Source organism: Silurus meridionalis, chromosome 13 (genome assembly GCF_014805685.1).
Source record: "Silurus meridionalis isolate SWU-2019-XX chromosome 13, ASM1480568v1, whole genome shotgun sequence".
NCBI classification, from domain to species: domain Eukaryota; kingdom Metazoa; phylum Chordata; class Actinopteri; order Siluriformes; family Siluridae; genus Silurus; species Silurus meridionalis.
In genome coordinates, this window is record NC_060896.1 from 18,399,971 (window position 1) to 18,423,821 (window position 23,851).

At 38.7% G+C, this 23,851-nt stretch overlaps 2 protein-coding genes across 3 annotated transcripts in view; one reads left to right on the plus strand and one right to left on the minus strand.

The window, feature by feature from the left end:
* bcl9l (bcl9 like) overlaps positions 1 to 16,737 on the plus strand; it is a 44,103-nt gene extending 27,366 nt beyond the window's left edge. Inside the window, exons 2-9 of one of the 2 annotated variants that reach the window (XM_046865167.1) lie at positions 414 to 483; positions 933 to 1,295; positions 4,548 to 4,670; positions 7,520 to 7,682; positions 9,232 to 9,316; positions 11,946 to 14,328; positions 14,437 to 14,679; positions 15,181 to 16,737. In XM_046865167.1, the coding sequence (XP_046721123.1) occupies positions 1,010 to 1,295; positions 4,548 to 4,670; positions 7,520 to 7,682; positions 9,232 to 9,316; positions 11,946 to 14,328; positions 14,437 to 14,679; positions 15,181 to 16,379 (4,482 nt within the window). In that variant the 5' untranslated portion in view covers positions 414 to 483; positions 933 to 1,009 and the 3' untranslated portion in view covers positions 16,380 to 16,737. The remainder of the gene's footprint in view (positions 1 to 413; positions 484 to 932; positions 1,296 to 4,547; positions 4,671 to 7,519; positions 7,683 to 9,231; positions 9,317 to 11,945; positions 14,329 to 14,436; positions 14,680 to 15,180) is intronic. The other variant, XM_046865168.1, reaches the window with a different exon arrangement.
* Positions 16,738 to 16,894: 157 nt separating this feature from the next.
* Positions 16,895 to 22,518, minus strand: LOC124396154 (C-X-C chemokine receptor type 5). The gene is made up of 2 exons (XM_046865173.1): positions 22,411 to 22,518; positions 16,895 to 18,282 (listed from the first exon to the last, which is right to left on the minus strand). Exons 1-2 carry the CDS (start codon positions 22,441 to 22,443, stop codon positions 17,221 to 17,223), a joined length of 1,095 nt encoding a protein of 364 aa, XP_046721129.1. The 5' UTR covers positions 22,444 to 22,518; the 3' UTR covers positions 16,895 to 17,220.
* Positions 22,519 to 23,851: the final 1,333 nt, after the last annotated feature.

Here is a 23,851-nt window from a genome sequence, read left to right on the forward strand (position 1 = left end):
TGTATTGTTTTGAGGAGTGTACTCATAATGTTGCTGGCCCAAACTTTTTATCTAACATTTTATATCATGGTATTTTAAAATTGTAATAAATTGAAAATAAATTGAAAAAGGAAGGCAAAGATGGCACCAATTCACTTAATAGTGTTGAGGAATGTAAGGTAGTTATGTGGTTTTAAATTGTGAGTCATATGAGAACCTTGTAATAAAGGGGAAACTTTACTTCTAGGCAACAGTCTCCACCTACTTTTTTTTTTTTTTTTTTTAAAGGTGCAGTTAAACACTTCCTCTCCTCCCTGCCCTTTCTGAGCTGTGACCCTCATATTTAAAATGAATTGTATTTACCAATGCAATTACTATTAACATTACCATTGCCTGTCATTTGTCATTTTAATCTTTGTAAATTTGTGTTGCAGATCAATGTGTGGTCGGTGAGGAGATCTGAAGCAGGAATGATCCAGAGCTTCAGGTCTTTATTAAAGTGAGGTGAGTCATGAGATATAATATCATCATTTTCATAACTTGGAGGTCTCAGCTCATATGAGTGAATAGCAGCATTTTTTGCTTGACTAACTTTTCTGAAATTCAGTAACAAACTCAACATGTAACTATGATTTTTTTTGTCTTATAGTATTAAAACTACAATTACTAAAGGAAAGTAAGAGCTAAATAAACTGCTTTTGCTAGAAATAATTTCTGTCCATTTCTACTTTCATTCTTTATTTTTCTTTTGCTTGTCCTTCATTATGTTCCCATCATGAGCGACATTGTGTCCTTGACATTGACCATTAAACTCCGATTAAGAACAATGTGAGAATGAATTTGTTTTTGAAGTGTGAAACAGAGGGACAGCAATCCATATAATTTCGTTTAAATAAATGGACGCATACATATAGGGATCTACTCTGAAACTCTCCCATTCATTCTTTTCACAGTGCAAGGCTCACTGTTATACAAACACAACTTCTTTCTTGAACCCCACCCCTTGAATTTCTCTACATCAGCCAATCAAATGCACTCTGAAAATAAACTGACCAATCATGGGAAGCAAGTGACCAGTGGTGCCCAGTCACAGATCCCAAATGTGAATCAGCAGGAACAGCAAGGACCTGCGAGCAACTTAGGGTCAAAGGGCGCTGGGCCAGGGAGCCATGGAGTAAAATCCAACCAGATATCTCCAGGACTAAAAAGTGTGGTTGGGATCATGAAGACCAAATCCAAAAGGGAGAGAAGCATCTCTGTGGATGCCGGAGAACAAAAAGATACACTTGCACCAGTGATGGAGTCTGATGCTAAAGGTAATGTCTTGCGCCAGACATATGCATGACTTCACAAAGCAGCATGTCACAATTACTGACCTACTGAAAATTATAGGAACAAAATGAAACTTAAAAATATATATTTTACAATTTTGTTCAACTCATAGTATTTACAACCTCCTATGAGGTTATCCATTACATCCTGCTGTACTTGTATATCAGGGTATACATATCAGGTGAAACTGAGGCCAATTTTATATAGTAATTTATCAACAAGGGGAAGTGAATACACAAATGAAATTAGACAAAGCTGTTTTTGTTTTTTGTTTTTTTATATTCACAAATCAGGCATTCACTAGAACATTAGCTACTAGACTACCTGATTTACAAATTGGTTGGTTAGAGAAACTCTCAATGTACAGTTTTTCTTCATTTAACATGCAGATTATTATTCTAAAATACCTACCTCGTCTAATACCAATTATGATTAATGTTTGAAAATGTTTTAACCTTGTTGCCTTTTGAATAACCCTAGTAAATTGACTATTTTTCATACTACTAGATTTGTGGATGTTCTAGATATCTAAACACTTTTGAAAATAAGTTTTCAACTTGAAACACAATTAGAAAGTTGCATAGCTGCTAGCAGGGTTGTAAAGTAGCTCAGTGAGATTAAATAGTGCAGGTCAACCAATGACACCTAATCTTCGACAGAATCCATGTGAAAGTGCAAGGAATTTTTTGCACTTTATTTTGCTTTTACTAACAGCAAGAGATATTCTTTGAGAGCAGGTTTGACTGAACCTCCAATTCAAAGTAATACACTATGAAGTGACAGCTTTCCATTAAAGCAAAAGAAAGGAAAACATTTCTAAGTGTATTTTTACAATGTGCAATGATGTACAGTAGAACTTGCCTTATCGAGACGGAAATGCCTTTTGTTTAAATGTATGAATTCTTTTGCATTTCTTTACAGTCTCCCTTTTTTTTTATTTAACTGTCCCGAATACGAAGGTTAGAACAGCCAGTTCTAGATATCAGCTGTATTGAAAGGATCAAGGTTCCTTAAGAATCAAGGTTGAAACTCTTTAGGATATGATAGCATTTTGGTGTTTTTAAATCTCCAAGCTAATAAGCAATTCTGTACCAATGCTCTTTTATTTTTATAAGTAAACACAGCCATAAATGTATGGTGTCTGCTAAACACTTTCTGGTACTACAACAATGCTCTGTTGTCAGATGAAACAAAAATAGTTGTTTAGCAACAAACATTCAAGGTGGAGCTGGTATAAGAAGAAGAATGGTTATGCACAAAGAACCTCATCCACACAGTTTAGAAAGGAAGATGCTTTGTGGTGATGAGAGGCTGTTTTTCCTCCATAGTTCCTTGGGAACCTTGTTACAATACATGACAGAGATTAAACAATAAAAAGTTTGGTCATGTATACCAGCCAATAACACCCGAGGTTTTCCAAAAGGACAATAACCCATAAAGTTTTATATCAAGGCTAAACAAAATGGGTTAATCAAGCTTTAGGACATGTCCATATCTTACCCATGACCTAAATCCCATCAATAACCTCTAGAGGGAGCAAAAGAGTAGAGATTACAAAGGTGGCGCTTGGGCCTATGAGATTCTGTATTGAGGAGTTAGATTTTATGGTCTGTGTTTCTCAATATTTTTAGAGATCATAAGCAAAGACTGGGGACAGGGGTGGACAAAGCAGTAGCATTGATGTTAGCAAATAAATGTTAGTTTCTACTGACTTTTGCAGATGTTTGTTTAAACCACAGGAACAGACACTCAAATTGTTTACAGACGCTTGCATGCTCCCTACTTAACACAGTGCTGGAGGGTGATGCCAAAACACACACGTTTATTTTTACTACATATCAGAAGCCATACTGTTGTAATTTTACTTAGAGTTTTTACATAAAATTTTTAATAGTAAAAAAAAAAAAATTGTGCTGATAATGTATAAATACACAACAAAGGAGAATGACTAGTCAACTAGTTTTTGTATACCAATGTTTTTGCACAGCCTACACACAGTCACATGAAAATGCATATACAGCAGCATGGTTTCTTAAACCTGAACGTGTTTAACGTTAGACAGGAGAATACTCTGTAGGCGCTGTCACTGTGTGTATGGGGGTTGGTTTGCATTTTTAGTTTGCATTTATTTTTTATTGCATTTTGTTGTGTTGCAAAGCATATTTGTGTTCGTGCGTCTTTCCAAAAAGAACTCTGAATAATAAATATAAAATAATTTAAGCATTTTTGTACAACCATATGTACAGACACACACGCACACTGTGATACATCATCAACGTCACCATCAACTGGCAACAAGTAACAGGTTGGCAGAGTAGTGAGAAAAAGTCAGTGAAAATAGGAGGACAGGCTTTTGAATGTGAACTTTTGGGCTTTTTGTCCACTCTCACTTTTGCTTTTTATTTTTTTTTTGATTTTAGCCTGAGGAAAAACAAACAAAGACTCATTCAAATGAAATGCAAGTTGCTGTGCCACATCAAACTGCTCCCCCCCCACATCTGGTCAGGGCTAGTGATTTGTCAGTGAGTTTGTGTGTGTGTGTGTGTGTGTGTGTGTGTGTGTGTGTGTGTGTGCGCGTGTGTGTATATGTGTATGTTGGTGGGTTGGGGGGGTGTCAGAGTGATAGCGAGAGAGGAATAGAAAGAGCAACAGAGAGTACAAGAGCCGACTCACGTTTACGTAATATGATGTATGTTGTGAACAAAAGAGGATGCAGAAAAGGTCAGCTCTTTATCTCTGCTCACTTCCAACAATGCTTGCACAGGCTAATGACACCACAAGTTAACTTCACACCCCCTTGCCTGCACATTTTCTTTGTCTGACTCTCATATTTTGTCTGGTTGGTTGGTATTCAAGGTTGTGAGATAATGAACAATATTTTCTCATCTTATCATTTTAGCATGCCAGAGAAAATTATTTAAATCTTATTTAAAAACTAATGCATGACTGGCACACAGTGTTTAGTGAAAAGCCCAAATGGAAATAGGGATCAGTTACTCCCTATTAAGGACAGGGCATGTGGTATATACTATTGTAATCAGGTACTGTGGACAGACATTTTTTGTCTTGTAAAGAGTGGACTGTGTGTAAAATATTTTGAAACTCTTTTACTGGACATTCACTTACATATACAAGCCATAGAGTCCTTAACTAGTGTTTCCTGACCAAAATTATTCACAAAACCCTGCCATTTAATTTCGAGTTTGGTATTGTGTTTTGTTGGTGTTATCCACTAGATGGCGCAATACGCAGAAAGCGGCGGTGTGTGCTGGAGAAGAAGCAGCCTTATAGTGGAGATGAGTGGTGCTCAGGTGCCGAGACTGAGGAAGAGGAGGAGAAACCCTCCACCACTTCACACAGTAAGTGGAGCCCAATAGTGTAAATACAAACTTCATAGATGTAAAAACAAAACACTGCAGAAAAGAAACATCCAGTGACATATTCCATTTTTTTGGTTACACATGTACTGCCTTAGCTTCCTGAGGCTTAGCTTCCATCAGGACCTTCCCAGGCTTCAAGTTACCTTTAAAATAATGGGGCAAAAAGTAATAAGTAACAAAGTTGGTAACATTTGATGAAGATATTGTAGTCGTAAGAATCTAAACCATTATTCCACAATCATTATGTATGGAAAGTGTTTACTGCCAGTTGAGGACAGCGATTCTGATTTTCTTCTCAGTTACAAATATTCTGTGAAGGCTTGCAGTAAGGTTACTACCAGAGCAAATAAGACTTGTTTCTATGTTTGACTTTTTTGTTAACTAATCTTTTGACGGTGGAGAAGTCTAATTTATTTATGGAATATGTAAACTGCGTTTATAGATCTTTCTAATTTCCAGACTAATACAGCCTAATTATCTTATTTCCCTTGCTCCCTATAATATGTTGAATCAGTAATGATTTAGATTAATTCAGTATAGTTTGTGTATACACACATATGAAAAAGAAATATTTATTTGCCATAGAATCAGGGAAGGAAATACATTTTTTTCACAGATTTCACAGGGTATGGAACAAAGTAATGTATGTTTAAACTGTATGGAAAATGTTTCTGTTCAGGGCAACAGTGATCATATACAGTACTATATAAAGGCTGTGGAGTTTTGAAGCGTTCAGTACTCAGTCTAGAAATCACAGAATATGCAAAATAAGGTAACTTCTGGCAACTAGATTTCTCTGCCAACTAAACAAAAAAATCTGAGCTTGCAATGGCTTTCGAGCATAAAACAACTTTTGGAGGTTTTGGAGCAAGAAATATTTGCTATATTTTTTTTATTTCAAATTAGTCTATTAGAAATTATTATATACACACACACACACACACACACACGCACACACACACTTAAGTATTATCATACTAGCTTTTAATGTTACCATGGGTTTTTCTGAATCAGCTAATGAAACATAGACTGGTACAACAGTTCACTTGCAAATAAATGTTTTACCAAAACACCAGAACATGTTTATTTTCTCATTAAAAAGGCCAGTCACCCAATACACATTAACAGCTGGTCACAGAAATGCACATTTTATGCAAATCTGTGAGGGGGGAAAAAAAAACATGTTTTTGTGGCTTTCCATCATTAAACATTAGTTATATAGATGTTTTGGATTTACCAATGACTCAGTTGCAAGCACCAGCAAATATATTTATATTCTTAAAAAACATGTAACTGAGACTGACTTTTCTGATCTGTGTGGCCTTGCATTTCATCATAACGTCATTCCATGGCACAAGATGCAGGTAAACAAGTGAAGGTCACATGACCGACAACACCCTTGTGCGATATTGTGGTATTTAGCATCACCTAGTGGCTAAGTTCCAATTTCTTTTTAAAAAGAAGTACATAATGAAATGTAGCTGGCACGTTGTATCGGCAGTAGTGCTACATGGACCATTTCAACGGCTAATCTTTCATGTGAGGAAGTGATGTCTTTGGTCCTCGGATGCTGCTGGTTAGCTAACGCGCACATTTAAAACACATTGGCAGGAACTGCATTAAACAATGATATTGCGACAGTTTATTTATCCTTGCGATTAAAAATGTCTAAATTAAAACTAGCATGAACTAACTTCATGCTCTCTCAGACCAGGAACTAACTTGCTGTCGGAAATTGAATAGATAAAATTTTCAAAAAACAAAACGTGACACTTGGATTACAGCAGCAAAGCCTGAATATTGGCTAACAACTCTGGGATATTTACTGTTATTGAAAACCAATAACACATGATAAAATGGAATTAAATATAAATTAGATTTAAAAAAAAAAAAAAAAACACAAAAACACCAGCATTTAATTGCACACAGCTTCTTGTTTATTCATGACCACACACAGAGCTCCGATGTCCCAGATGAAGCATTCGAACACTCACACACTGTTCCACCACAACAAGGATCACAGCAACATTGCTACACACTTCACTTCAATCTAACCACAAACATTTCTAAACGTATGAAAAAAATTATAATGAAACATAATTCATGCGCATTGGTGGGTTCTAAGCTTTCTTGGCTTCAGACATCGACAAGAGTTTATTGAACATCAGAAAGTGAAACTCTTACAAAGACACAGCGGATTGAACAGTGAGTGCATCTTATCTCTTCACTTACAAGTCCTGCGATTCCAAATCATTGCTCTTATGGCATTATCATAAGCAGTTATTATAAGATCCAGATCTTATTTAAAGTTGAAGTACATAATTTATAACCTTAAATTTATTTCCCTACAATTGAATAAAATTCAGTTAGCAATGTGCTTAACTATTGGCATAGATTTACAGGCTTACCTTGGACATGCAAGTGCAATGTGCACTAATAACCTCTCCAGTTACCTTTGACTTGCTCCAGCCCTCACCATATACAAGATAAACATCATCCACATAGTATGACCAAATGTTTCTGACTTTTCCACTAAAAAAAGTAATTGTAGACATGCAGACAGGTCTTTTCTGCATCTCATGTGTAGATGCACTCGGCCTCAACCAGATTATAATACATGTTTGGATATGGTAGTTCAGGTAAGCGTTTATTACAGCTCTGTGCTTAATTTATAATTTATTTTTTTTCCTCAAGTAGCATGGTTAAACTGCTGGATTACCAATGTCAGCATTTTTTTTTGCGCCTAATTTGAGGTTTTCTAGTTGTATGGGGATAAGATTTGTCTTCTTTCCTCCACTAACTATTTTCTCCTTTTTCTTACTTTTCAGGGGAGCATGTGATGTCATGTCCTGGCCAGTCCCTTTCAGGCACTGTTGAGTCAGTAAGTGGCCCTGGTTTAGGATGTGGCCTTGGTTCAGGTCTACGTTCTGACCAGCCATCTCACACCTCCCAGCAAGTGGTGTATGTTTTCACAACTAGCCTAGCAAACAGGTGAGATTTAATATTAATGGAGGAGCATAATAAATATATTTTTGCATATGCTGTGAATTTAAATAACCATAACTTATCTCAACTCAAGCTTTATTGTCATTCTTCCACAACTAGTGATGTCCGGTTCATGAACGAATCGTTCATTTGAACCGGTTCTTTTTAGTGAACCGGTCGAACCGGTTCACCAAATCGGACTGAATCGTTCAAAACAGTTCGCGTGTCAAATCAGCACTAATCAAGAAAATTACTCAAGTTACTCACTTTTGAATGTGTATGACCGTCTATCCGACTTAAAATAAATCAATATCCCTGAGAATAGGGTTCTTCTCTAGTTTCTCCAACAGTACACACGTTAAACTGAAACATGCTGCTGAACACTGAGCATGCGCATACCTGCCGATTCCGAGCAGCACACATACTGCTGTTCTCAAGTCACCAGTACTGTATCAAGAACCGTTTCTTTCGGACACGTCCGACATACTACTGATACCAACGAATTGTTGATACCGAGCATGCGCGACCTACCGAGCAGTACGCGTGCTGTCTGACATTAATACACACACACACACACTTTTTGGACTCCGAATCAGATGCGTTTGACATACTGTAAAGGCTGGTGCTGCGCTGCTGATATATGAGCACAGGTAAACTGAGGACTTAAATAAAAAGTAAGTTTATTTACTAACAACTTAAAACATCAACGTTTTGCACATGAGTGCCTGTATTGGGTGATTTAGTGCAAAATGTAAGGAACATTTCTAAGATGATGATGATGATTAAATTTAAACAGATAAGCTATATGCCCTCATGCAATAGACATGACTTTATTTAAATGTGTTTAGTGTGCATGTTCATCCGCCGCGGTGATATTTTTAATATGCATGACGTCATGACGTAAGGACGTAAAAGAACTGATGAACCGTTTTTTTGAACTGTTTTTTTAAACGAACTGTCCGAAAGAACTGATTCACAAAAAAGAATCAGACTTCCCATCACTATCCACAACACAGTATACAATAGAATGAAATGCCTTTTCTAATGGACCAAGGTGCATAGACTGTGAAACAGCAAGAGTCAACATTAAACATAAAACACTAAACATGCTAAGGTGTGATAAATATGAGGTAGATGTAAGAAATGATATTGAAATGTAAGTAATGTAAAAACAAGAGTAACGTGCAAATGCACAGTCAGGGGTGACCTTGTGCATGTGTGTGCAATATCCAATGTGCATATTTTAACAGAATGAACAGATGTCTATAGCAAACAGTTAGTCCCTGAGTGCAGATGTCTGCAGATGTACCACAGTGTCCAATGTTAATTTTTAGTGTACAGTAATGTTGAAAACCTAAAGAATTGAATTATTAAATTATTTAAAAATGGTTAAATATTTCTTGACAAATGTGTCTAAATTTGTTTCTTTAGGTATTCAGTTTCCTATTATTTTAAGCCATTTCAAATAATTGAAGCTATTGAACTATAACTTAATATGTACACTGTGTGTTTTTAAGTGCAACCAGTGAATTGCCTGTGTGTTCGTTTTTTGCAGTGCTGCAGAGGCTGTGATCCATGGCCATACAGATTCCATCCTCCTTTTTCACCAGCAAAATGTTCCTCGCACCAAATTGGACCAGGTTTGTATGCATGCATACTTACCTTTCAGACAATAAATACTATAGCTTAGGATTCATGTACACTACAATGTTTAGAATTTACAGCTAGCTGTAATGAACAAGTTTTGGAGAGCAATTTGTGTTTCACATGTAAATGAATGTATTTGGCATGTTTGTGCTCCGAAAAGAGGAAGGAGAACATATGCACGTTCATAGTTTACTGCTTATGCAGGTGGTGATGAGTGTGGGATGCCACATTTGTTTAAATATCTATTTAAGTCATTGTGTTTTGTTCCACTTCTGTATGCTTTATTTGAGTAAGACAATGTAGTTAATTGTCTGTAAAAAAAAAATTTTTATGAGCTTATCCATTTGGACATAAGCTAAAACATTGTTATGATTAGTTTTCCAACGTTTTTTCCCAACGATTTATCGAGTAATCAGATAAGGATTACATGTTCTTTATTCAGCAGCAATACTAAATAAGAGAGCGAAAATAAGACGGATCTCTTAAAATGAATGTTTACTTTTTAGAAGAATAACATTTTTGTTGCTGAAATTGCACACAAGAATATTTGTGAAAACTAAATTTGTTTATTTAATTGCCATATACTTCAACATATAAATATAAATACAGTACATTCAAAAAGTCACTCTGCAGTGACTGCGTACAGTAGGTTATGGGAAAATATTAATTTAATAAAACTCATTATTATTCTCACTCATATATTTATTTATTGGATATCGCACAGTATCGCAATGTGGTTTTCTTGTCTCCGGAAAAGCTGCTTGAAATTTTTCACGCACTAAATACATGCATTTATCGCCAGCTTTAAAAACTTGCTCCACTACCTGCACGGCCACGGTGAAGGGACTCTTTGAACGCACTGTATATAAATAAAAATTGGAAATCAATTTTAAATTACTTTAAAAATGGTAACCACACTGTACTGTGTTTGAACACCCTGCTATTTTGCAAGTCCTCCCACTTAGAAATCATGGAGGGGTCTGAAATTGTCATCGTAGGTGCATGTCCACTGTGAGAGACAATAAAAATCCAGAAATCACAATATATGATTTTTAAACTATTTATTTGAATGATACAGCTGCAAATAAGTATTTGAACACCTGTCTATCAGCTAGAATTCTGACCCTCAAAGACCTGTTAGTCTGCCTTTAAAATGTCCACCTCCACTACATTTATTATCCTAAATTAGATGCACCTGTTTGAGGTCGTTAGCTGCATAAAGACACCTGTCCACCCCATACAATCAGTAAGAATCCAACTACTAACATGGCCAAGACCAAAGAGCTGTCCAAAGACACTAGAGACAAAATTGTACACCTCCACAAGGCTGGAAAGGGCTATGGGGAAATTGCCAAGCAGCTTGGTGAAAAAAGGTCCACTGTTGGAGCAATCATTGGAAAATAGAAGAAGCTAAACATGACTGTCAATCTCCCTCGGACTGGGGCTCCATGCAAGATCTCACCTCGTGGGGTCTCAATGATCCTAAGGAAGGTGAGAAATCAGCCCAGAACTACACGGGAGGAGCTGGTCAATGGCCTGAAAAGAGAACTTTTGGGTCATAATTCCACTAAACGTGTTTGGAGGAAGAAGAACGATGAGTACCATCCCAAGACCACCATCGCTACTGTGAAGCATGGGGGTGGTAGCATCATGCTTTGGGGTTGTGACAGGGCGACTGCACTGTATTAAGGAGAGGATGACTGGGGCCATGTATTGCGAGATTTTGGGGAACAACCTTCTTCCCTCAGTTAAAGCATTGAAGATGGGTCGAGGCTGAGTCTTCCAACATGACAATGACCCAAAGCACACAGCCAGGATAACCAAGGAGTGGCTCTGTAAGAAGCATATCAAGGTTCTGGTGTGGCCTAGCCAGTCTCCAGGCCTAAACCCAATAGAGAATCTTTAGAGGGAGCTCAAACGCCGTGTTTCTTAGCGACAGGCCAGAAACCTGACTGATCTAGAGAAGATCTGTGTGGAGGAGTGGGCCAAAATCCCTCCTGCAGTGTGTGCAAACCTGGTGAAAAACTACAGGAAACGTTTGACCTCTGTAATTGCAAACAAAGGCTACCGTACCAAATATTAACATTGACTTTCTCAGGTGTTCAAATCCTTATTTGCAGCTGTTTCATACAAATAAATAGTTAAAAAATCATACATTGTGATTTCTGGATTTTTTTTTTAGATTATGTCTCATAGTGGACATGCACCTACGATGACAATTTCAGACCCCTCCATGATTTCTAAGTGGGAGAACTTGCAAAATAGCAGGGTGTTCAAATACTTATTTTCCTCACTGTGTATATTTGTAATTTTATAAATATATATATATATATATATATATATATATATATATATATATATATATAATATAATTACAAATAATTTGCCTCAATTAATTTTGTAATCTAGTTATGATGTCTGTGAAGATTGTAATTAAAATGAAGATAAATGTAATTCACTTATTAAGAAGTTGGCACATATTATGCATACTTAATGTCATAATGCAAAATACAGTAAGAATAAACATCTGACAGCTCTCTTGTTTTGTTTTCTTTTATCTCTAAATATCTTTAATTATTTCCTTCTCTCTTCTCTTTTATTCTCTGTTTTTATTTTGCTCAGCAGTGCACGGGTGTTGGAAAGCTCCCCAGGCTATCAGAGCAGCTTAGCTCAAGTAGCACCCCTCCCATGGGCACCCCCAAATCTCAAAGCGGTACACCTCGTCCTGCCTCTGTTGGTGGAGTTATTGGAGGACACCTGACAGGTGGCAATACTCCTACTTCCACAGGTCAGCCGGACAGCGAGGTGACCCATGTCCATCCGGGAGCCACACCTAGTCACAATAACTGTGCAACATCTCATTCAATAGGACCTGGAGGCTCAGGGCCACAGCGAGGAGTGGCCCAAGGTTGTGGAGTAGATGGGTCAGGCATTATAAATCATCCTGGAACAGGTGTTTCTCCAAGTGCCAATCCATTAATGTTATCTGTGCAGCTTCAGGGTGACTCCAGCCAGCAAGGAGGACAAGTGAGTATTGAAGGACTGTCTAAAGAGCAGCTAGAGCATCGAGAGCGTTCTCTGCAGACGCTTAGGGACATTGAGAAGCTGCTTCTGCGCAGTGGGGCTGGTGCTGGCCATGGAGACCCAGGAGGCCCAAACCATCCCAACAATGGGCCAATTAGCAACAATAATACTGATGGATACCATGGTCTTGAGGATGAGGAACATAACAGTGGGAGGGCTGGGAGCAGTTGCCTTTCTGATGGTGTTCCCCCTATACGTGGAATGAAAAAGCATGAAGAGCCTCTGCAATCCATAATTTCACAAACACAGAACCTCAGTGGGCCTTTGGATGACACTTTGATGTTAAGGCATCACACCTTGCCCACACATCACCACCTGTCATCACCTTCGGGATTAGATATGGTGCCTGTGCTAGGTCCTGAAGGACTAACACCTGAACAGATAGCTTGGAGGAAGCTGCAGGAGGAATATTATCAAGAGAAAAGGCGGCGGCAAGAGATGAATCCTCACACACACCCCCAGCATTTTCGCATGATGTCTGAGATGGGAATGCCAGGGGGGCCACACCTCATGATGAGAGGTCCCCCACCTCCGTATCACAGCAAACCTGGAGACCAACAGTGGGGACCAGGACCTATAATTGGAGGAGGGATGGGAGGAAATCTAAGGATGATGGACATGCATCAGGAGGGGCCCCGGGGGCCCAGGTTTCTTGGACAGATGCAGCGGGGACCCACAGGTGGTGGTGGATACCCAGGAAGCCCAGGTGGAGTTCTAACCATGGAAGCAATTGGATCTCAAAGATCTCCCAGACCAGGAATGGGTTGGTTGGATGACATGCCATCAAATATGGCTGGAGTAGGTCCTTTTCATGGGTGCTATGGTTCAGGGGGGCCTGGAGGACCCGCTCAGCAAATGCAGGGTGGTATGGATCGTCCCTTAACACGGGAGGAGATGTTTCACATTATGGAAAAACGTCAACTACAAGGTCTGCGTAGGTTAGACCTGGAGCAGTTATCTAGGCAGCAACAGGGTGGCCTTGGAGGCCCTAGGATGATTGATAACCCTAGTGGGCCAGGCTTTCCAAATCCTAGTATGGGAGGAGGTCCACCTTCACGTGGAGATCCAATGGAATTTCCCAGTTCTCGCACAATGATTGGCTCTCCAATCGGTGGAGGAGGTGGCAATTTAATGAGGGATATGGTTGACTCTCCTTTAGGGGGAAACATGAACATGAACCTCCACCATCAACAACATATATTGGCCCAGAAATTAAGAGAAGGGCCTGGGTCAGAGATGGCAAGCCCTGAGGACAACACTCGTATTAGGGCTGCACCAAATGGCCGGGTTGGTGCTAACAAATTAATGGTCCATGGACCAGATGTAACTCTTCAGTTCCCCAATCAAAATCCCTTTCCAGGTGGACAAGGGGATGGGCCATACCTACAGCAGGTAGGTCCTGAGATGTTTAGATCTGATCCGCAGGGCAATCCCCAAATTGGCGGAAACTCAAGGCTTAGTCATATGCCTATGAACACTGGCCATAAAACAGATCATGGTCCATGTCATCCATCTGACCTTCCCATTAATGTTAACTCAATTGGTTCCCCAGCCATGCCCCCACCTCATCAGATGAAGTCACCTCCTCTTAGCCAGGAACCTTCTCCCCTCATGCCCTCTCCCTCTGCAACAGGCCTGAAATCCCCTAACCAGTTAGCAGCTACTGGTCCTCCACACCCTCCTCATTCTGCAACATCTGGAGCAGGAACACCTTCTGCCAACTCCATGAAATCCCCGCAAATAATGGGATCATCCCTTGGACTCCGGTCACCATCTGGTTCTCCTGGACATCACAAATCTCCAGCGATGCCTGTTGCATCTCCAAGGTGGACTGCCTCACCCAAAACTTCCCTGGCCAGCCCTGGAGGGACATCTAATAGTAAAGGAGTAGGTAATGGAGGAAGCAGTTCAACTGAGACAGGTAACGAAATGTTTATACAAGAGAACTTTAAAATATCAAAAATTTTATGTTTTATTTGCTTCAATTATTAGTTGGTTAATGATGCATCATCCTGGTTTCCTACTTTAGGTATATCCCTTCCTCCCAGGAGTACCACCTCAACACCCAGCAGTCAACCTCCAAACATGCCATTTACCTCCTCCCCAGGTGCACCTCCATCACAGAATCCCCTGTCCCTCATAATGTCTCAGATGTCCAAGTATGCAATGCCCACCTCTATTCCACTCTATCATGATGCCATCAAGACAATAGCCACGTCTGACGATGAGATGCCAACAGATAGATTGCTCCTTCCTGGAGCCAACATTCAAGGTGCAGTCTATTAGCATAACAACCTTTAGGTCCCGGTTATTTTGAAATCCTATTACTGTTCCATGCAAAATAAAAATATTAATTTTTTTTATCACAATATTCTTGTTGGCTGAAGAATCGGGTCAAAAATTAGCAGGCCACCTTGTTAATTTTTTAGGTAAACTTTAGTTAAACTTCAAATTGTGATTTTAACCTGTTGGAATGTAAAAAAAGCGTTTCCAGCGATTTTAATGCAAGTAAAATCTGTCTTGTTACTTATTAATGGAGATATTGAACAGTATTTCAATCAATTTTGCAGTTTTTTTATTGAAAAATAAGTTCGTTTTGTCACTTTTGTAAAAATGTATGCTATAGAAAATGAGAAATGCATGTTTAAGCCTAGAATTTAACACAATTTTGCATTTTTGTTATATATTCTAAATAGTTACACATTTTGCGTAACTATTATTTTTACACATAGTGACATAAAGAAGGTGACTGTTTTGCTGTGTTTTATTGTAGGAAATATGGCTAATCAACAGTCCACACAGATGCTTCTGTCCTCTCAAGGCTCAATGGGACACAGTAGCCCTCAAAGTCCCACTGGAATGGTCCTTTCAGGAAATCAGCCGTTATCTCTTGACCCCTCTGGACCTTTGTTGCCTTCTCCTAACCCCATTACCATGCCAGTGATGATGGGGGGTGCAGGGGGCCATCCAGATGGGATTGGACCTTGTAACATGTCCCCTATGCATCCTCCAAGTCAGATGGGTGGATTCTCACGCATGCAGGCCCCCCTGCACTCCCCAGGTGGGGGTATGGGGCAGCAGTACCCGCATCCTTCTGATGACATTATCCCTTCCCAGCAAATGCACCATCTTGGGAAGGCTTTGTCAAATCAGCGTCCACCTCACCCAGCTGATTCTTTTCCATCCATGCCCATGGGAGAAGGCCCAGATTTGAGTGAGGTAATCAGACCCACACACACAGGCATCCCAGAATTTGACCTGTCTCGAATCATTCCAGCCGACAAGCCCAGCAGTACCCTGCAGTACTTCCCCAAGAGTGAAGCAATGGCACAGCTACAGCAGACCCCTCATCAAGGGCATCTACCTCATCAGGCTCCTTCAGCACAACTCCTAAAGCAGCTTTCTTCGTCTGGCCCCCTTCAGAGCAACACACCCTCCTCTAACCCACACATTGCCAATTTGCAAAACATGATGGCTGAGCAACAGCTTTCCCTGCAGCCATCCCATTGTGGATTACGCCCTGGCATAGGCATGTCCCAGGGTGGATCCAGAAGTATGGGCCCAGGTGGTGTGATGGGGCCTGGACCAATATGCCATCCAGGTCATCTCATGAGTAGGACAGGTATCCCTCAGCAACAGCAGCAGCATCACCACCAGCAGCAGTCCATGATGGCGAACAGCCTCTTACAGCACCAGTCCCATATGTCACAGGGCACAATGACACCACAGCAACACCCACACAATCTTATAGCTCAGCATAACATGATGATGCAAGCTAAGCAGAGGGGTATGCCAATTCCCGGGGAGCACTTTGGCCAGCAAGGGCCTGTCTTGTCCCCACAGGGGCCCATGATGGGACCCCAACATTCACAGTCAGCCATGATAGGACCCCAGGGAATCAGACAGAGGGGCTTGTCTTTGGATAGTCCGCTGGGCTATGGACCCGGAAGCATGGCAAACATGCCTTTCTGAACATTTTTAAGTAAAAGTGTAAAAACCTTTTCTCCTTACGGGTTACTTCAAACCCTGACATGCTTTTTTTTCAATGTTTATTGATTGTGGCAATCAGATGCTAATATTATTCGTAATAATGTCTTAATTAAAAAAAGCCAAATAGTGGAAAATTGCAGTGAGCAACAAATTCTGAAGCCATTTTTAAATGTCTGTAAAATATGTACATTTGACAGATAAATGTGTTCATTTTTGTGAGTAAGAAAAAAAAACTCACATATCAGTTTCTAATTGTTTTCTCTGCCTACCAATCTGTTGTGCAAGAAAGTATATAAATGTATTATATATAATTATTAAATATCTGTATAATTGCTGTAAATAAGAGGCAATTTGCTTGTTTACAAATGTTATGTATAACTGTGTTTAATAGAAGTCTAAAGGCAAACAATAAGAAAAAAATTTGAAATGTGTGTTGTTTGATGATGGGACAGTGTTGCTAATGGTTGCAAGAAAAAAGAGAGGTAGACACAAGCAGGGACAGTGTTTTATTTTTATTTACATTTTTTTGTTATCCTGCATCATATATTCCCCTAAAGAGCACCCACCAGCTATGCGGCACATTAAAATGAAGAATATGTACAAATGAGAAAAGAAAAATTTCATTCAGACCCAGCACAGTCATGGATGCTTTGTAAATAATTTTCAGCAACTGCATTACTGCATAGCTAAATATATAAGCCATAGATGATCAGACAGATAGCCCAGAGTCAAAATTAAAATAAGCTTTGCTTCAATTTAGAAATAATTTTTATCATTGAATGATTGCATGTTTTCAGTGAGCTTTTTTCCTCCCCGTTTCTGTTTATATGTATTGGCTAGTAGAGGTGGTGGTAGCCATGTCTGAACCAGATACATGGGTGAAGCATCTGCTGCATAAAATGGGCCAACAGCCACGGAAATATTTTGCCAAAAATCTTAGAAGATCATTCCGGAAACGAAGCCCTATAAAGGCATATAGGATCGGATTAAGGCAACAATGTATACAACCAATGTTCTCAGTCACCATCAGACCCAGAGAAAGTGCATTGTAATTCTGACAGGTTTTCAGAGATATAATCTCTAGCCTCACAAGGGTGTCCACAAAAAGGGTTATGTTAAAGGGTAGCCAGCACAAACAGAAAACTAGGGTTATCACCAAAGCGAGACGAATAGCCCCTTGCTTCTCTAGACTTTGCTTACTCTGGTACAGGGTGAGCACCACAGCGGTGTAGCAGTAGCCCATGACGAATAAGGGCAGGAGAAAGCATAACAGATGTGTCAGAAAGCGATTAACCAGTAACCAGTTGTGAGCATGGTTACCATGGTTGTTGAAGAAACACTGCAGATATGTACGGTCATTCCATCTTGGTTCAACAGAAAGAAATGCTATGTTTGGCACAGAGACCGCAAGACAAAATAGCCAGAGCAAAGCACAGATGAGGTGAGCTGTTCGGGGCTGTCGAATCTGGAGGCTGGAAACAACATGAACAATGGCAAGGTAGCGATCAAAACTGATGCCTGCGAGGAGAAGACTCCCACACACCAAATTCAGGTAGTTTAACAGGCCTACAAGCTTGCACAGGAAGTTTCCAAAGACCCAGCCTGCCAGCACCTGGGTCACTCCAAAGGGTAAGGTAAATAGCAGGAGCAGATCAGCCAGAGCCAGATGCAGCAGGTAGATGTCAGTCATTCGTAGGTGAGCACGACGCCGCAGCAGGACCAGCAGCAGGAGGCCATTTCCTATGATGCCCAACAGAAACACCATGCTGTAGACCAGTGGCTGGAGCATAGTTTGGTACAGGAGTGTGATGTTATGTTTAGTTTCACAGGTAAAGTCGATGTTGAAACTGGTTAAGTTGTCTGGCAAATCATAGTCCCCTGTAAACTGATGAAACATACAACAGGTAAAAATATAGAATTACCTACTATACAGTGTGTATGAAAAGTATTCAGACCCCCTTAAATTTTCATTCTTTGTTATATTGCAGCCATTTGCTAAAATCATTTTAGTTAATTTCTTTTCCTCATTAATGTACACATAGCACCCCATATTGACAGAAAATTACATAAAACACATACTTGTTGACATTTTTGCAGATTTATTAAAAAAGAAAAACTGAAATACCACATGGTCCTAAGTATTCACACCATTTGCTGTGACACTCATATATTTAACTCAGGTGCTATCCATTTCTTCTGATCATGCTTAAGATGGTTCTACACCTTAATTTTAGTCCAGCTGTGTTTGATTATACTGATTGGACTTGATTAGGAAAGCCACACACCTGTCTATATACGACCTTACAGATCACAATGCATGTCAGAGCAAATGAGAATCATGAGGTCAAAGGAACTGCCCGAAGAGCTCAGAGACAGAATTGTGGCAAGAAACAGATCTGGCCAAGGTTACAAAAAAAAATTCTGCTGTACTTAAGGTTCCTAAGAGCACAGTGGCCTCCATAATCCTCAAATTGAAGACGTTTGGGACGACCAGAACCCTTCCTAGAGCTGGCCGTCCGGCCAAACTGACCTATCGGGGGAGAAGAGCCCAAAGATCACTGTGGTTGAGCTCCAGAGATGCAGTCAGGAGATGGGAGAAAGTTGTAGAAAGTCAACCATCACTGCAGCCGTCCACCAAACGGGGCTTTATGGCAGAGTGGCCTCTCCTCAGTGCAAGACACATGAAAGCCCGCATGGAGTTTGCCAAAAAACACCTGAAGGATTCCAAGATGGTAAGAAATAAGATTCTCTAGTCTGATGAGACCAGGATAGACCTTTTTGGCTTTAATTCTAAGCGGTATATGGGGAGAAAACCAGGCACTGCTCATCACCTGTCCAATACAGTCCCAACAGTGAAGCATGGTGGGGGCAGCATCATGCTGTATGGGTTTTTTCAGCTGCAGGGACAGGACGACTGGTTGCAATCGAGGGAAAGATGAATGCGGCCAAGTACAGGGATATCCTTGACGAAAACCTTCTCCAGAGTGCTCTGGGCCGAAGGTTTACCTTCCAACAAGACAATGACTCTAAGCACACAGCTAAAATAATGAAGGAGTCGCTTCACAACAACTCCGTGACTGTTCTTGAATGGCCCAGCCAGAGCCCTGACTTAAACCCAATTGAGCATCTCTGGACAGACCTAAAAATGGTTTTCCACCATTGTTTACCATCCAACCTGACCGAACTGGAGAGGATCTGCAAGGGGGAATGGCAGAGGATCCCCAAATCCATGTGTGAAAAACTTGTTGCATCTTTTCCAAAAAGACTCATGGCTGTATTAGATCAAAAGGGTGCTTCTACTAAATACTGAGCAAAGGGTCTGAATACCTGGGACCATGTGATATTTCAGTTTTTCTTTTTGAATAAATCTTCATCAATGTCAACAATTCTGTGTTTTTCTGTCAATATGGGGTGCTATGTGTACATTAATGAGGAAGAAAAATGAACGATGAATGAGGAATGAAAATGATTTTGGCAAATGGCTGCAATCTAACATAGTGAAAAATTTAAGGGGGTCTGAATACTTTTATATATCTACATACAGTGTGTATGTGTGTATATATATATATATATATATATATATATATATATATATATATATATATATATATGTATATATATAAAATAGGTGTGTAACAAAACATAAAATTCAAAAGAAAAATTAAGTCACGGTTCGGTTCAATGGTTAGGGGGAAGAAATGCAATTTATAAAAAAAAATTTGTTTTTTTATTAATGTAGTTTAACATTCATATTTGTATAGGTGCAGTTTAACATTTATATTGATTAAATTGAGTAATAAAATAAATTGGCACAAGTTAAATTGATTATATTAAATTTAATACATTAAAAAGTGTTATAAAACAGTCTACATTTGGGTAATACAAATGTGTGTGTGTGTGTTTTACTATTAATATATACAATTTCCTAAAGATATGATCTACTTACTGTTCTACTTATTTTAGCATACTGTAATAAATGTCTTCATTCCTTTCATCATTTATTTATTATTCCCTCCCTCGTTATGCAGAATTATTGAAGCTGGACATAAAACGCTAAAGAATCCATAGCGGTAGCCACTTCCTGGTTAGTGGCTAACAATTGCCCTATGGATTCTTTAGTTTTTTCATGCATGTGAAAACCAAATCTTATTTCCAGTACCGTGTAAGTAGCCACAGTGACACTGTGCTAACTTTCTTTTTGATACACCTGTTGTTGTTGTTTACAGTATGTTTTTAAGTTTTAATAAAAATGAACAAAAATTCACTCAAAGTGCGAGGCGGAGACTAAACAAACTTGCTGTCCGCCACTTAATTAGTTTCTGAGGGACTCAGATTGTAACTGCACATTCTGCAGTTACAACTGCAATGTTCTGCACGTAAAAAGGATTGCATTAGCAAAAGCCCTGTATCAAATACGTCTGCAGTTACATGTACACTCTCTCTCTCTCTTACTATATGAACACAAACATTGGGGAAATTATGTTTCTTTATACGTATAAAACTTTGTGCACGCTTCCTAACTTTGCAACAACAGCCAAGAAGTTTCATTAGATCATTTTTTAGTAAAAGTTGAAAAGAAAATAGATTCAAGTGAGTTAAAAACTGAAAGAGATTTTTTTAAAAAACGTAGTACTTCCCGACATCATAATGGAAGGGGATTCCCCTCCTTCCCAGCAGTAACCCTTATCCTCCACTCCACCTCACCTCCCTCACGCCAGCACTGAATCTCCTCCAAGGTAAACATGTTTATTTTATTTTATTATATTACAAAATACAGTAAAAAGACAAATCACTTATAAATGTATTATTATACTGGCTATTGTAATGTATTTTACATTTTATATGGATATTTTCTGGGTCCTGAATGTGTTATCCGAATTTACATTATTTATTATGGGGAAATTCGCTTTATAATACGTATAATTTGGTTTGAGTATACTTATGTGGAACAAATTACATTCACAAAACGAGGTTCCACTGTGTGTGTGTGTGTGTGTGTGTGTGTGTGTGTGTGTGTGTGTGTGTGTGTGTACTATGTGTGCACTATGGAGTAATTTTAATTTCACCTCTTTTATATTTATTTATTTATATTTTAATAAAAATGGTCAAACAGAATTATTTATTATTTATTTGTGCCATTAAAATTTATTTGCATCAACGCATTCTTAAAACATTAATTTTGACAGCTCTAATATATATATATATATATATATATATATATATATATATATATATATATATATATATATATATATATATATATAATTATTATTATTAAAGAAGCAGAGATGCATTTAAAAAAAGGTATGGACATTTATAGAGTTTCATACAAACAGGCATGTCTTTTTTGGAAACTATTCACACCTTCTAAATTTTAATAGAGTGAGAACTGAATTTTACTGCATTACACATGTACATTCAGCTCAGGGGACTTTTTATATTTGTTAGTTTTAGTTTAGTTTTAAGGACATTCATCTCTATAAAATGTCTTTACCATAACATAATAAAATGGCCATTTTAGTTGTGAAATTAAAAAAATGCAATGCAATGGTCTATATAAGTTTTTTAATGTAACATATTTAAATAGAACATTTTTAAGATTCTAAAAACCCACCCAATAAGTTTTTTGTTAAGGACTTTCAGAAAAGAGTAATACATAAGCGTTGTGTATATCTATTCCAATGCAAACAAGAATTTATTTACAAACATTTATTGTAATTTGTCAGTACATTCGCCCACATCCTATAAAGTCTAAAATGGATTTAACATTTAAAATTTTCCAGATTTTGTTTTATATCTTTTAATTTTGGAATAATTATTCAATAAGTAGGTTTGATATTGAAAAGCGTGTGAAATTAACTTTTTTCTATGGGACATAAAAACAAATGTCAAAAGCAGAATATTTTAAGGTTTAAAAAGTTCACAAAAAACTTTGTTTTCTCATACTTTTCTCATAATTCTATAAATTGACCTCAGATTTAAAATATATATATTTTTAAGTAGTTGTACTTACCTCAAAAATAAGATGCTCTGTTAGGTTACTCATCTTTCTTTAAAGTTAAATGCATTTCCTGTGTAAAAATTTATATAGCAGAAAAAAACTAGCAGACCATGTTTCCAGGAAGCATTGTTCCATCTTTTTTTTTTTTTTTCTCTTTCACTGTCTCTTTCATTCTTACACCCTTGTTTAGATATGTTTAAAAAGAACATACAAATGGGAAACAAAAACTGACAGCAGTATGCCACTTTAAAGTTGCGAAAATTTGTATTAATCCATATCACAATAGAACATAGAAAACATCAAATGGTAAAACTAAAGAAATGTTTAATTTAAAGACAGCATAAGTTTTGGGGATGCTTCTCTTGTACTGGAGTGGATACAAGTCAATACCATCAGCCTGGACTGTTGATACCTGGCAGGCAGGTCCTTAGATTCATGCCGTTTTTGCCAAATTTTGACCCTAACATCTGTGCATTCCTCCTCTCCCTCACTCAACCATGAGCATATGTACAACTAAGCATTTGCTACATTTACACAAGAACAAGTCTTAGATGTATAACAGGGGCATAAGACTAAGGGAATTTACACCACCAACGTCTTGTATTACCCACATCAAGCTCTAAATTACTCACAGGACCATGCACCATTCTAGTGGCTCCACCTCATGAAAGATGCCAATGCAAGGATCACTTATTATATGAGTAGGGGCACAGATGGCTGTGGTTGATTTCCTCTCGTGTCAGAGGCCCTAGCTTAAACCGAGTGCATGGGCGTAAATCCCGGGGGGGACGGAAGAGACATGACCCCCCCATTTGAGGGTTGTCTTCCGCCCCCCCAGACCCCCCCAGACACATTTAAATAAAGTCATGTCTATTGCATGAGGGCATATAGCTTATCTGTTTAAATTAAATCATCATCATCATCTAAGAAATGTTCCTTACATTTACATTTTGCTTTAAATCACCCAATACAGGCACTGATGTGCAAAACGTTGATGTTTTAAGTTGTTAGTAAATAAACTTACTTTTCATTTAAGTCCTCAGTTCACCTGTGCTCATATATCAGCAGCGCAGCACCAGCCTTTACAGTATGTCGAACGCATCTGATTCGGAGTCCAAAAAGTGTGTGTGTATTAATGTCAGACAGCACACGTACTGCTCAGTAGGTCGCGCATGCTCGGTATCAACAATTCGTTGGTATCAGTAGTATATTGGACGTGTCCGAAAGAAACGGTTCTTGATACTGCAGTACGCGTACTGCTCAGTAGGTCACGCATGCTCAGTATAAACAATTCGTTGGTATCAGTAGTATGTCGGACGTGTCCGAAAGTAACGGTTCTTGATACAGTACTGGTGACTCGAGAACAGCAGTATGTGTGCTGCTCGGAATCGGCAGGTATGCGCATGCTCAGTGATGATCACTTGTTCAGCAGCATGTTTCAGTTTGATGTGTG

Excerpts from the sequence above, each read along its gene's own strand:
- LOC124396154 (XM_046865173.1), bottom strand. The coding sequence starts at position 22,443 with ATGAGTAACCTAACAGAGCATCTTATTTTTGAG. Across the intron at positions 18,283-22,410 it reads CAGAGCATCTTATTTTTGAG|TTTACAGGGGACTATGATTT; the intron begins GTAAGTACAACT and ends ATGTTTCATCAG.